The sequence below is a fragment of the Lathyrus oleraceus genome, chromosome 2 (genome assembly GCF_024323335.1).
Source record: "Lathyrus oleraceus cultivar Zhongwan6 chromosome 2, CAAS_Psat_ZW6_1.0, whole genome shotgun sequence".
Classification (NCBI taxonomy): Eukaryota; Viridiplantae; Streptophyta; class Magnoliopsida; order Fabales; family Fabaceae; genus Lathyrus; species Lathyrus oleraceus.
The window spans coordinates 460,394,426-460,407,799 of NC_066580.1; the positions used below are offsets into that span (position 1 = coordinate 460,394,426).

Genomic DNA, 13,374 nt, shown 5'->3' on the forward strand with positions numbered 1-13,374 from the left:
ATACTAATGAGGCTGATGAGCCAGTGCCACCTCAGGTATTTGGAGGATGCCCGTTAGAGTTGTCATTGTCGCCTCTTTACCCGAACCATACTACCAGACATATCTGGGACATAGAGGTAAAATTAGTTGGATTCATCATTTTTAAATTACATTTATTATTATATTATAAGTTTCTGACGATGATTTATTTTTCTGCAGGACCGTGATTTGCTGAAATTCATTGACCATTGACAGAAGATTATTGGCTTGCATTAGCCTAATGACAAGTGGTTTCAGAATGCTTTATCCCTATTTGGGATGAAGGACTTATGTAAGACCGATTATGTTATGGTGAACCACGAGATATTTAATGCATTTGTGGAGAGATGGCACATTGAGCCCTAATCATTTCATCTACCACTTTGTGAGATGTCTATCACACTTGACGATGTTTCGTGTCTGTTGCATCTTCCAATTAGGGGGAAACTCTTGGATCATGGAAGGATTAGCAAATACAAGGCACTAGAATTGATGGTAGACTATCTGGGAGTTGACCTAGAGGCAACCTTGAGGGAGATGGAAAATACCATAGAGGCTCATGCTAGGTTTGAATTTCTGAAAAAGGTATATATATATATATATATATATATATATATATATATATATATATATATATATATATATATATATATATATATATATATATATATATATATATATATATATATATATATATATATATATATATATATATATATATATAAGTTGCTTAGAGCATGACAGACTATAGGTGATGATGAGCAGGCGGGGCAATATAGAGCATATGCAATGAGAACGTAATTGTTATATTTGGTTGACACTGCCACTTTTATGGGCAAGAATACCACTGATATGGATGTCGTCTACATACAATACTTCAAGGAATTTGAGTGGATCCATGAGCACAACTAGAGGGCCGCTTGTTTGGGCTACTTGTACTCTAAGTTATCCGAGGGCTGTAGGTGGAAGACGAAGCAGGTGACAAGCAGCCTCACACTTTTGACGTTAATATTTATTGGTCTTTTAGTGTTTGTGTGTCATTCTTATTACATTTTTGCAACACTTTTACTAATGATTCGTGTGTTTGAACACTTTTCAGGCTTGTATCCTCAAGCACTTCCCGCTCATCTCTGACTTGTCATTTGTACCGACCTATACTAAAGATATGTTGCGTGCTTCTGCATTTGCCCCACTTAGAAGGAACCAGATGATATACGCGTCCATTTGAGGACATCGTGTTATACTCAGATGGTTGGCTTGTGATTCACGTCTGACATCTCCTCATCTTCCTGAGCGCGTCATGCAGCAGTTTGACACACCCAAACTATTCCCAGACATCCTTTTTGTCTCTGCTCCTTCTACTATGACACGTAAATATATGGATGCCATGTTTGATGATTATCTTAGTCATTTGGTATTAGAGGAGACACAAGGTACCATAACTGAGAGCGATTGAAGATATGTGGACGAGTACATCAGGTGGTTCTTCAGGATGTCATATCCATATATGGTGCAGGATGCTCTAGGAGATCCACCGATGTCAGCTCATCAGGAGATACTATAGGAGGAGCAGACACGATTAGATCATGTTCATGATGTGTTGCCTATATGTCGTCGCATTGTGGATGCATGAGACATGAGACATATTGATGTACTAGAGATAACGTCAGATGGCGGGGGGCAGATGAGGCCGAGGAGCCCGAGGAGATCTAGTCAGACATACACAGTAATTTATAGTATTTATACTTTGGATTTATTATCGATTGTATTTTATTGATTTATTTCAATTTTATTGTGTATTTCAACTTCATTGTGTATCAATTGCTGACTTATTTTGACCATATATATATATATATATATATATATATATATATATATATATATATATATATATATATTATTTTTTACATATCGATTGTATGGTTTAATGCTCATCACATAAAATGAACCTTAACATTTATAAATCATCATTTTCATTTGAGTAACCATAAAAGTAACTTAACTTGCACTGTTTTGATAGGTTACAAAGATGCATCTCCGTAAACCTTAAACGAAGATGCATATCCGAATCAATATATGTTTAAAATAAGCCTTTTAGAGAGGAATGCATGATGTGTGTTTTAAAATATTTCGGAGATACATCTTCGGATTTGTTATAACATTTTGACTTAAGACAAGATGCGCCAAGAGATGCATCTCCGAAGTTTGAGAGACATTTTGAATTTTTCATAGGCTGTTTTTTAACTCTATAGGATTGGATAAAAAATTCCCAGAAATTGTTTTTGTTGGGCTGAAGTGATTACTTTAAGCCCAAGTGAACATTATTATTTGGGCCTTAGCAACAATTCAAGGTCTAACAAAGAAATCACCACGCAGAGTTAGAAGATGGGAGAAGAGTGCTGAAAAACAAAACCAATTACCAGGGAAATTCAATATTCATCCTGTTAATCGGAAATCAACAGAACTAGGGTTTTCCTTTTCAATCGCTTTTTGATTGCGAAGAAGAAGAAGAAGAAGTAGAACAAAGATGTGGCACGAGGCGAGAAGGTCGGAGAAGAAGGTCCACGACATGATGGACGCGGCTCGAAAACGAGCACAGAGACGAGCGATTTACCTTGCTAAACGGCGTGGAGATCCTCAACAATCAATTCAGGTCGTTGGTTCTCGTGCTCGAGCTTATCGAGATGACGCACTTTATCAAGCCACCGAGGATCAACAGGGCCTGTTAGTTTCTTCTTGTTTTCCATTTTTTTCAATTTAATTTTGTCTGTTCATGAAGAATTAGGACCGCAACTTCTGCGGACATGTTCTAATAAACTAGCGTTTCACATGGATTATGGATTTTTTTCCATAGTTTCAAAATTTATTATATCAGATTTTGGTATGAATGATGGTGTAATTTATGGTCTTTTAGAGGGTTCATATTTCTTATGAATATACTTTGTTCATATATGTTTGTTCATATATGTTAGATGGGTTTGATTTTATCTGACCATGTATATTGTTATTCCATGGAGCCTTCAATTCATTCAAACTTAAGAGGACAAAAAAACAAGCACATTGGTTGGAAGGGTTGTGCAAAATGTATAGATAAGGTTTTTGTGGATGGTAATTGATTATGTATTGTATATCCCGATACTCATAATTTTAGTACAATTTAGAGTCAAGAGTAAGGTTGAATTAATCAACATGCGTGTCTGGTAATTATAAGGCTTACCCTATTCTTTTTTCTTGTTTAATTGGTAAAAGCATAAAATATATTCTCTGAATTATCGTTTTGGCTAAACATATAGTACTATGTTGTTTAAGGTTGACCGTTGACCTTTTTATTCATTTGTCTCAGGATACCTTGGAATGGGAAACAGGATATTTTGATTGACAGGTGTGATGTATTTTCTATTGTCCCTGTAAATTCTTTTGTATATATTTGAGTAATCGATTAATAATGTGTAGTTGACTATTGATCTTATGCTTGGCAGATTTGATGGACGTGCTCTGCTTGATTTCATTCGGGATAGTAGTTTTAGGCGTGTCCAGGAAAAGTCGGAGGAGGAAGAAGAATTAGAAGAGTTTGTTAATTTTGAGCGTTATCGGGATTTAGTAAAGCATCGGCGTAGAGGATGTCGGTACTTTTTTATTTCCTGACGACGAGTTTGATTCTCATAACATAAACAGTTTGATTATTGTGGTTTTTTTTTGTATCTCTTCTCTTTTTTCAAAATTGTTTTTCCTCATAAAGCAATGCAAAAGGTTCTAGAATTGAAGCCAACCTGACATCCAGGGATTAATTTCGAAGCTAAAATTACAAACTTTGTTTTTAATGGTAACAGTTACTGATGAGGATGCTTTGCAACATGTAAATCTAGAAATGGAGGCCAAGGCTACTGCTCCATTTGCATCAGACAGGTTGGGAGATTCCTTCCATTCATATTTAACTAAGTTTTTCATGTCATAATCATTGATGCATCCATCCTTATATCTGTATATGCATTGCATGGCATATATAAATAAAATTGTAATAACTGTTTGGCTTGGGGTCTGTTTTTTGTTCTAAATGCAAATAATCAGATGGTTAAGAAAAACATGCTAACAATATTGTGCTTCCAAGAACTACTGATTATTTTATGTGTCATTATTTCCATTATTGTCGAACGCTCGAGTTAACTAGTAGAATTTTACGAGTATATAACTCTAGATCTCGAAATTGAGTCAATGCCTCTAAGAATTTTTTTTATTTATCTAAACTGGGGTGAGTCTAAAACATTATGGTTACTTTTCCTAGAGATGCCTAAATAACAGCTGTTCTATGTTTTTTATAAATTCAAAATGCAATCATTAAATGACAAGGCTTCTTAGTGTACAAAACATTATCCTCACATTAGTAACACTCAATGCCCAATATGCATGGAGCATCCCAACATTAACACATCTGCTCAATAATTATTAGCAGTCACAAACCATACTGCATGAGTAAATCTGTTGTAAGTTTGATATGAATCCAAAGGGATGATGAGATAAATGAAGCCAGCTTTGATGAGCTCAAAATTAGCTCTACAAAGTTTAGTCTAGCTCTAACTAGGGGAACTCGGTCCAACTCCATTTCTATTTTTAGTAATTTTGGACTTTGTGATTCGCCAATTTGTCCTTCAATTGCGAATTTGTTATCCTATCTTCTGATTTTGAATTTATTTATTGTTTCTTGTTTGGTTTGATCTGGTCTGTAGATCTATAGTTGGCAGCTTTATGTGATGTGCTGTGACATATAAACTTATTTTGTTTGTTTTCATGTACATTTGTAGATCTAATACGTCACAGCCTGCTCCAAGCAAGGGATCTTACTCACAGGTTGGGTTTTCTTATGAAGCAAATGGCAAAGAGGAATCCCATATTTCAGATGATGATGATGAAGAAGATGAAGATGACGAGGATGATGATGAGTTTAACAGTGATGATAGCAATGATGAAGGAATGGAGATAATTGCCAAAGAGTATGGGGTCAAAAGGTATGGTTGGCTTGTTTACATGGATAAGAAAGCCAAGGAGGAACAAAAAAGGCAAAAGGAGATTATCAAAGGTGATCCAGCAATTGTAAGTGGAAATGTTCATAATAATAGAATGAACAGTAATTTTGCTGTTATTTAGAGATTACTGTGTAGATGTTCTTTTAATGGTCTTTATTTTAAATTTTATAGAGGAAACTGAGTCGAAAGGAAAGAAGGAAGGCTTCTCAGGTTGAGAGGGAGCGAGAGCGAGATGCTACCCGGACATCTGGAACTCGTGTGCTGCATCATGACCCCTACCGGTAGAAAATATTTATATTTTTCTGCTTCAGATTGAACAGAGAATATGTGAAATTGTGCTCCAACTTACAAATAGATAGATGATTATTCTTGCATATTAGTCATAATGATTGACCCAAGTTATACATGCAGGGAATCAAGGCAAAGTCCTACTTATGAAGCTTATTCTCGCTCTAGAAGGTATAGCATTAGCAATTCATAATCACATTCATTTTCCATTTTACTCATTCTTGTGAAGGAAATTTTATTTGGTATTTTTGATATTTTCAATTTGCAGGTCAAGGTCCAGATCACGGTCCTACTCCCCATCCTATGCAAAGCGTTATTCACGGAGCAGTCATTCTGATGATATTCTTCGAAGCAAACCAAAGACTCCTAAAATAGAATACATAACTGAATTTGGGGGACCTGGAGAAGCAGATGGAACTAAGCGTGAAGGGCTTTCTCCACCGCGATCTCCTACATCTCGAGTTGATACGCTAAACCGGTCGGAGCACTGGACCTTTAATTATTGACAAGATAGATTGGACAGTCTTTTCCCTGCGCAGCATATCACCCATATTGTTGCCTGAGCTAATTTTTGTGTGGTTTAGAATAGATCTAGGATTGTCAGGGTAGCCAAGAGGAAGATGGATGATGCTTCCTATATGAAGCTCATTGTTCCCTGAATTGCATTTTGCATTAAGACCTGTAGCTGCATGGAAATATTACAATTATTTTATCTGATACCTCTACTGTCTTGCAGGTCATCATCTGGTTGCATACTGGAAGCATTGCATGTCGATCCTGCTTCTGGTGTATCTATTGATAAAGGTGCTAAAGTCTTGAAGCCATCTGTAAGGTATATACCATCACCCAACCATGTGAATGTGAATGGAGTTTTTATTAAAATGATTTTTTTGGTACCATCTGTTAGGAACCATAGTAGAACTACATTTTTTAAGGAAAAATTTCATTGAAATCTTCAATATATGTACAAGGTGTATTAAAGTTATTCAGAAAATCTGAACAAATCAATCCCCAGAGCTATGCTCCAGCAAATGAAGTGTTATCTAGTTCCACAAAACTAAGAAGTCCCCAAAAGAGATGAGGTTCCCAATAAATGGTTTCCTCTGCCAATGCCGGATAGCAAGAGAAAACAACCACATAAAATATGCCAAAAAACTAACAGAACAGGATATTAATCTATTAAAAGATAAACATAATAATTGTAACAAATCCTTACTACTAGATGAACCCCCTTGTCTGAATCGTCCATAGCTAGTTGATTCCTCTGCTCCGTATTACCACGTTTCCTAATATACACAGTACACTCCAAATGCAGGCCTTAGTATTCTGTGTCAGTTGTCTAACACCCTATGCTCTATTTACCTTTAATTTTGCATCAACATCCATTCTATATTCATTAAACAGTTAATAATACTGCCATTTGGTCATTGGTACCATACCATATAATTAATCTATATTCTTTATTTCTCAGTTTTTTCTTTTGGAATTTTGATTTTACAATAGGATATTTGTTTCAGTTATTTTTAAATATCTGAATTTTTTTAATTTACTTTTTATTTGTCTGCTTATTGCTATTCTCTTTACCACAGCACATCTTCAGGCTCAGCACTAGCAAAGTTAAAGGCAAGTGGTTCTGGAGGGCTCTTAAAACCTCAACCAGGGGAGAAGAAAGAAACTCCTCAAGAGAGACTTAAAAGGATCATGAACAAGCAACTAAACAAACAAAGTATGACCGATTGAATAATTTTTCTCAACTGCAAACCAAATAAACTTCCAACATTTTCTGACGTAGAGCATTATTTTTCTTTTGCAGTTAAAAAAGATACTGCTGCAGAACTAGCTAAGAAAAGAGAGCAGGAGCGACAGAGGCAGGAAAAACTTGCGGAAACTAGTCGATTGAGTAGGTATAGACGCCACAGCCGCAGCAGAAGTTACAGTCGTTCCCCTCCAAGGTATTTATTACACCTTGTATACTCGAGGATTTGTAATTTGTGCAACTTTAGAAGAGCACCTTAACCCTCAAAGTGTTAGGGACTTCTCAACACTGAAGAATGGTGGGCTTTGTTTTTCCCTCTGGTTAATTAATATTATGGTTAACTGCAGAAGATACAGGCGTAGTAGTAGAAGTCCAAGTCGAAGCAGGGGTTCCAGAAGATATCACTCTAGTTCTCGCTCTCATTCAAGATCCCCTTCCCGTACCCATTCTCGGTCCCCTTCTCGCACCCGTTCTCGGTCCCCTTCTCGCATTCATTCCCCTACTCGATCGCGCTCTCCTTATTCTCGTTCTCCCAGGTAAATTTTTTGTCTTTCATTTCCTGTGCAATCCAAGATTGTTCTTCATCATCTAAATTGTGATTTACTGATTCAGAAAGTTGACATTTCAGGGTAAGAAACCGTTCGAGGTACTGATGAAAACACTATGCATGAAAGGCCAACGAGGATTGAGTGCAATATGTTTATTTATTGATCTTATTAGTTGTGTTGAAGTTGTGGCGGGCAATCTTTTTGAATATGTTTAGCATTTGCTATTGTATATTTAATATTTACAATTTGCGAGTAATTTGATGTCTCGAAAGTCTCTGATCAAGGTACATATTTCTCATGTACGAAAACCTCTGTTTGCCTATGTAGAATCCAAATATGTAATGTTTCTTGTTTAAGTTGTGTAGTCTTCAAAAGAAAATGATGATCGACTTATAACATGTTGAAGTTTGAAAGGAGAAATGCTCTTTCCACTCTTATGGGCGTGCTCTACACTTATAGAAACTCTAAAATGCCCTTTAAGTGAGCATCTAAAATCAAATCACCCTTCATAATTTTTGAAAGTCATCCTATTTTGAACAAAAACTGATTCGGAGATGCATCTACGTATGATATTTGTATCTATGAAATATCTTATTTACTATGGTGTTTTTATTTACTAAATTTAAACTTTTTTGAGGTCAACATGTATTAGATCATTTTAGGCTAATATAGGTTAAGTCATTTTAGTCAAGCATATTTTTAGATCATGAATTAGAAGGAAAAGAAAAATGAATATCTTAATTGACTAAAAAATATTACACAATTATAAAAAAAAAGTCTATACAAATTATCAAATGTGAGGATAATTTATAATCGAACATTGCACAATTATAAAAAAACTATACAATGATCAAAATGTGAGGACAATATATAAGTTGTTTTAAAAATACAATATAATATAATAAAATAAATTTTTTATTGGGTATGTCTAATCTTTCGTCCTATACTCTGTATGTACGGTAAGATATTTCGTGCCTTGATAATCATGCTTTATACGAGGGTCAATTGGAGACCACCTTTTTCAAAAACTCGTACCTCTATGGTTGATCTCCCTATCTCCATAAATCGTTGACATGTCGTCGATGTAGTCATCCTTAACCTTAAGTACCTCTTGATTAGCTGACTTAGGTGGTTTTTCAAGAACATCTAATGTCATGATAGAGTGTGATACTCTATAGAACTATGTCATGCAATCACATGCATAAGTCCAATGTACAAGAGCTAGTACCATGCGATACTCCTCTGGTACTAGATGACTCTAGAAATTCTTTAGTGACCCAGTAATTTTCCTCTGATGGAAAGATGCAAGAAGCATGAGACGTCATCTAGGGTGATGGTCATCTCGCCAATAGGCAGGTGGAAAGATGATATCTCTCCAAAAATGCCGCCTGCATGCCATGGTTTATATGTATGCAACAACACATAAACCGACAAGATCGGAATATCAGACAACATCCTGAAACCAATATCTTATAGCTATGGTTAACCGATTTCAAACACAACTCCTGTAAAAAAATATCACCATCAATCGCGATTTAATTAGTTCAAAACATATGTAAAAGCAAATACATATACTCCTCCTTCCTAAACACGCCTAGCAGCATGGTCTGTATAAAGATGAAATAAGGTAGTTTCCATTGAGCCTCCCAGATAACTCTCTAAAAGGGCATAAGCATCGCCTCCTTCAAGGCTTCAAGTGCTGCTTCATCATCTAGGGACTCGTGGCTTTGTGAAGGGATCTAATTTACATTGTGAGTCGTGTCAGCTAGGGAAACACACTCGTGGTCAGTTTCCCAATCGAGTCAATAAACGAGCTTCGTCCCCTTTTGCTTTAGTTCACACCGATGTTTGGGGTCCCTCGCGTACTGTCTCTACTCTTGAGTCTAGGTATTTTGTCACCTTTATTGATGATTTTTCATGTTGCACGTGGCTATTTTTAATGAAGAATAAATATGAATTATTTTCTATTTTTGAACAATTCTATCAAGAAATAAGAACTCAATTTGGTGTGTCCATCCGTACCTTAAGAAGTGACAATTTCCGTGAATATTTATCCCAACAATTTCAGAATTTTATGTCACGCAATGGTATTCTCCATCAAACATCTTGCCCTCACACACCTCAACAAAACGAGGTAGTCGAACGCAAAAATCGGCATCTTGTAGAAACCACACGGATCCTACTTCTCCATGGTAATGTCCCACTTCAGTTTTTGGGGGATGCCGCGCTAACGACATGTTACCTTATAAATCGCATGTCCTCATTTGTCTTTAACAATAAAATCCCTCATTCAATCCTTTTTCCCAATTCCCCACTTCACCCAATTCCTCCCCGAGTCTTTGAGTCCACATGTTTTGTACACAATCTCTCTTCTGGTCTTGATAAACTCTCAGCTCGATCACTAAATTATGTCTTTCCTGGTTATCATTGATCCCAAAAAGGTTATCGTTGTTATTCAAATACTTTACAACGATACCTAGTATTGGCCGATGTTACCTTCTTCGAGTCGGTTCCAACGATACCTAGTATCGGCCAATGTTACCTTCTTCGAGTCGGTTCCATATTTCAAGTCCAACCACGTAACTCCAGAACCCATTCAAGAAAGTACTCCCACACCATTTCCGTCAGTTATTAATGTCCCGCCTACCATTATCCCCCATCAGTCTAGAGCTCCTGACCCACCCACTTCTCGACCACTTCAAACATATCAGCGTCGTCACCCAACGCATATCGTCCCTGTCCCTGAGGTCATACCTGTCCCTGAGGTCATTACAGACTCTCCTCCGACGCCTCCTCCATCACCAGATCTGATCCTGCAACCTGAGTCCGATCTTTGATTGCCCTTTGAAAAGGTATATGTTAAACACGAAATCCTTCTCCATATTATATTAATTTATGTTATCATCATCTTTCCTCTTTGCAATATACTTGTTTGTCTTCTTTGTTTTCTGTTTCTATTCCTAAAACTCCAGGTGAAGCATTATCTCACCCTGAGTGGAGGCAAGCAATGATTGATGAAATGTGTGCTCTTCAAAGCAGTGGTACATGGGAACTGGTTCCTCTACCCCACGGGAAATCTTTAGTAGGTTATCGTTGGCTTTATACATTAGAATCAAAAAGCTCTTCAAAAAGTTTGTTTTCAAATTCGCCACCATGATCACTTATGACTCTGATGATTTTAGAGTCAAATTCATTTTGCACTTTTGAGCAGAAACTAGTGAACACAGAATGTGACTCATTCTTGTGTCTTAAGAATTTTACCCATGTCCAACGACTATAACCATCAACAATGACAAGTCCATACTTCTTACCATTGACTGACGTTGTCTTAACAGGTCCAAACAAGTCAATCTGTAGAAGTTCCAATGGCTTAGAGGTAGAAACAAAACTTTTATTTTTGAAAGTTGTTTTAGAAAATTTTCCTTTCTGACATGCTTCACAAACAGCATCTGAAGAAAACTTCAGCTTAGGTAGGCCTCTGACTAACTCAAGTTTATTTAGTTAAGAAATCCTCCTCATGCTAATGTGACCCAAGCGCCTATGCCACATCCATTGTTTTTCATTTACAGACATTAAGCATTTTACATTTTGATCTTTTAAATCTGAAAGCTTAATTTTGTAAATGTTGTTCTTCCTCTTACCAGTGAAAAGGACTGTGCCATTTTTCTAATTAATAGCTTTGCCGTTTTTTGAAGGATTAATGGATCTCCCTTCTGTTTGGGTCTTCTGAAGTTGTTATTTCTTTTTCTTCAGAGTTGTTTGATTCTTCTGGATAGAAGAGATAACTCTTCTTCATCATCAAAATCTTCCTTCTCAGAGTCATCGTCTTCTTCTTCTTCAACTTGAAAGGCTTTGCTCCTTTCTGCTTTCTTCTTTCTGATCTAGACTTCAGAGCCAATGATTTGCTTTTCTTTTGAGGTTCATCTTCCCCTAGCTCTATCTCATGACTCCTGAGGGAGCTGGTGAGTTCTTCAAGGCTTATGTTGTTCAGATCCTTGGATAACTTTAAAGCAGTAACCATAGGTCTCCACTTCTTTGGAATACTTCTGGTTATCTTTTTGACATGATCTACTGTTGTGTATCCTTTGTCCAGAACCTTGAGTCCTGCAACTAAAGTTTAGAATCTAGAAAACATTACCTCAACAACTTCATCATCTTCCACTCTGAAGGCTTCATATTTTTGGATTAAAGCCAGAGCCTTAGTCTCTTTGACTTGATTATTGCCTTCGTGAGTCATCTTTAAGGAATAAAAGATTTCTTTAGTTGTTTCCCTGTTGGTGATCTTTCCGTACTCATTGTAGGATATTGCATTCAACAAAATAGTTATGGCTTTGTGGTGATTATTGAAAACACGCTTCTGATCATCATTCATTTTGCTTCTTTCAATGGCGATACCAAGAGCAGATATGGGTGGTTCATAACCATTTGTAACAATGTCCCATAGGTCAGCGTCGTAGCCTAGGAAGAAGCTTTCAATTCTGTCCTTCCAATAATCAACTTTCTCTCCATCAAACACTGGAGGTTTAATGTTGTAGCTATCTCTTTCATTTGTGTTAGCCATGATGTTTTTCTCACGCTGGATCTCTCTACATTGTTAAGTGTTTGATTCAAAAATCAATAATAGAGTCGACGCTCTGATACCAATTAAAGATGGAGAAAAACAAGAAAAAAGGGTTTGAATTATTTTCATGGTAAATAAAAACTTTTGCAAAAACCACACACACGAAAATAAAAGCAGATAACACGATGAATTTATCCTGGTTTGTTAGAAAATCAAAGCTACTCCAGTCCACCCGGCCAAGGTGATTTCACCTTCAAAAAGGACTTAATCCAATAATCTAGAAAGATTATAGCAATCGTCTAAGAGTTCAACAATCTCTTAGCCCTCTCAAGTCTACAGACTTCACAAGTCACTCGAGAAATTACAATAACTATTGAGAATTACAAGAGTGTGTTTGGTGCTTCTAGATAAGCAAGATGAACACAATTAAAACAAATGATCAATGATCACACTATGAGCAACAACTCATATGTGATAACTGAATTATACAATGACAATAATTTAATATATGATTGAAGGTGTATAATAGAATTATTATGTGATAGCTTCGTGTTTTGGTATGATGATAATGAGGCCTTTATATAATGCTTAGAGATGATGCTGTTGGAGAGAATATTGATGATGATATCTGCCAATAATGGTACTTAATGATATTAGTTTTCTTGTCCTTTCCATAGCAGTTTTGGAGTTTAGTCAATACTATCCTTATATATAATCATACCATACTTAGAATACTTCTTGATTAAGTTTCTGATTATGCTGAGTCAGATGATCTGATTGGCGTGGATCAGAGTGAGCGGAGTTCAGAGTCTTTAAGCAGATCTTGTATTCTTCAGATAGTTGTTAATATTCAGTGTTATATTTTCCTGATCTTCAGATAAACGGTCATCAAATATAAAGTCTTCAGAGCCTTCGGGTGTGCAAGTCCTCAGAATCTTCAGGGTGCCCAGATGTGAGATCGAATGACTGATTCTGTAGATGATTTATTCATAAAAGTTCTTTGTCCTAGTCAGATTTGATCTCTTCAGCACTGGATTAATAGTTATGGATTTCGTTAGTTGTCAGATATTGTTGTTATCAGATTTACTTTTCCTTAGAATCCTACACACTTAGAGAATTTTGTTAGGGTACCAAATTGTTTTATTCTTTGTTACCATCAAAACTTTAGAGATATATTGTAGA

General features: G+C 36.2%; 1 protein-coding gene across 1 annotated transcript; it reads left to right on the forward strand.

The window, feature by feature from the left end:
* The first annotated feature begins 2,353 nt into the window (after window positions 1-2,353).
* Window positions 2,354-7,987, forward strand: LOC127120384 (uncharacterized). Its single transcript, XM_051050795.1, has 13 exons — window positions 2,354-2,742; window positions 3,362-3,400; window positions 3,498-3,640; window positions 3,849-3,924; window positions 4,818-5,106; window positions 5,211-5,320; window positions 5,451-5,498; window positions 5,596-5,805; window positions 6,064-6,159; window positions 6,917-7,053; window positions 7,141-7,279; window positions 7,431-7,619; window positions 7,712-7,987. The coding sequence occupies exons 1-13, from the start codon at window positions 2,546-2,548 to the stop codon at window positions 7,734-7,736; spliced, it is 1,698 nt and encodes a 565-aa protein (XP_050906752.1). The 5' UTR covers window positions 2,354-2,545; the 3' UTR covers window positions 7,737-7,987.
* The last annotated feature ends 5,387 nt before the right edge of the window (window positions 7,988-13,374 follow it).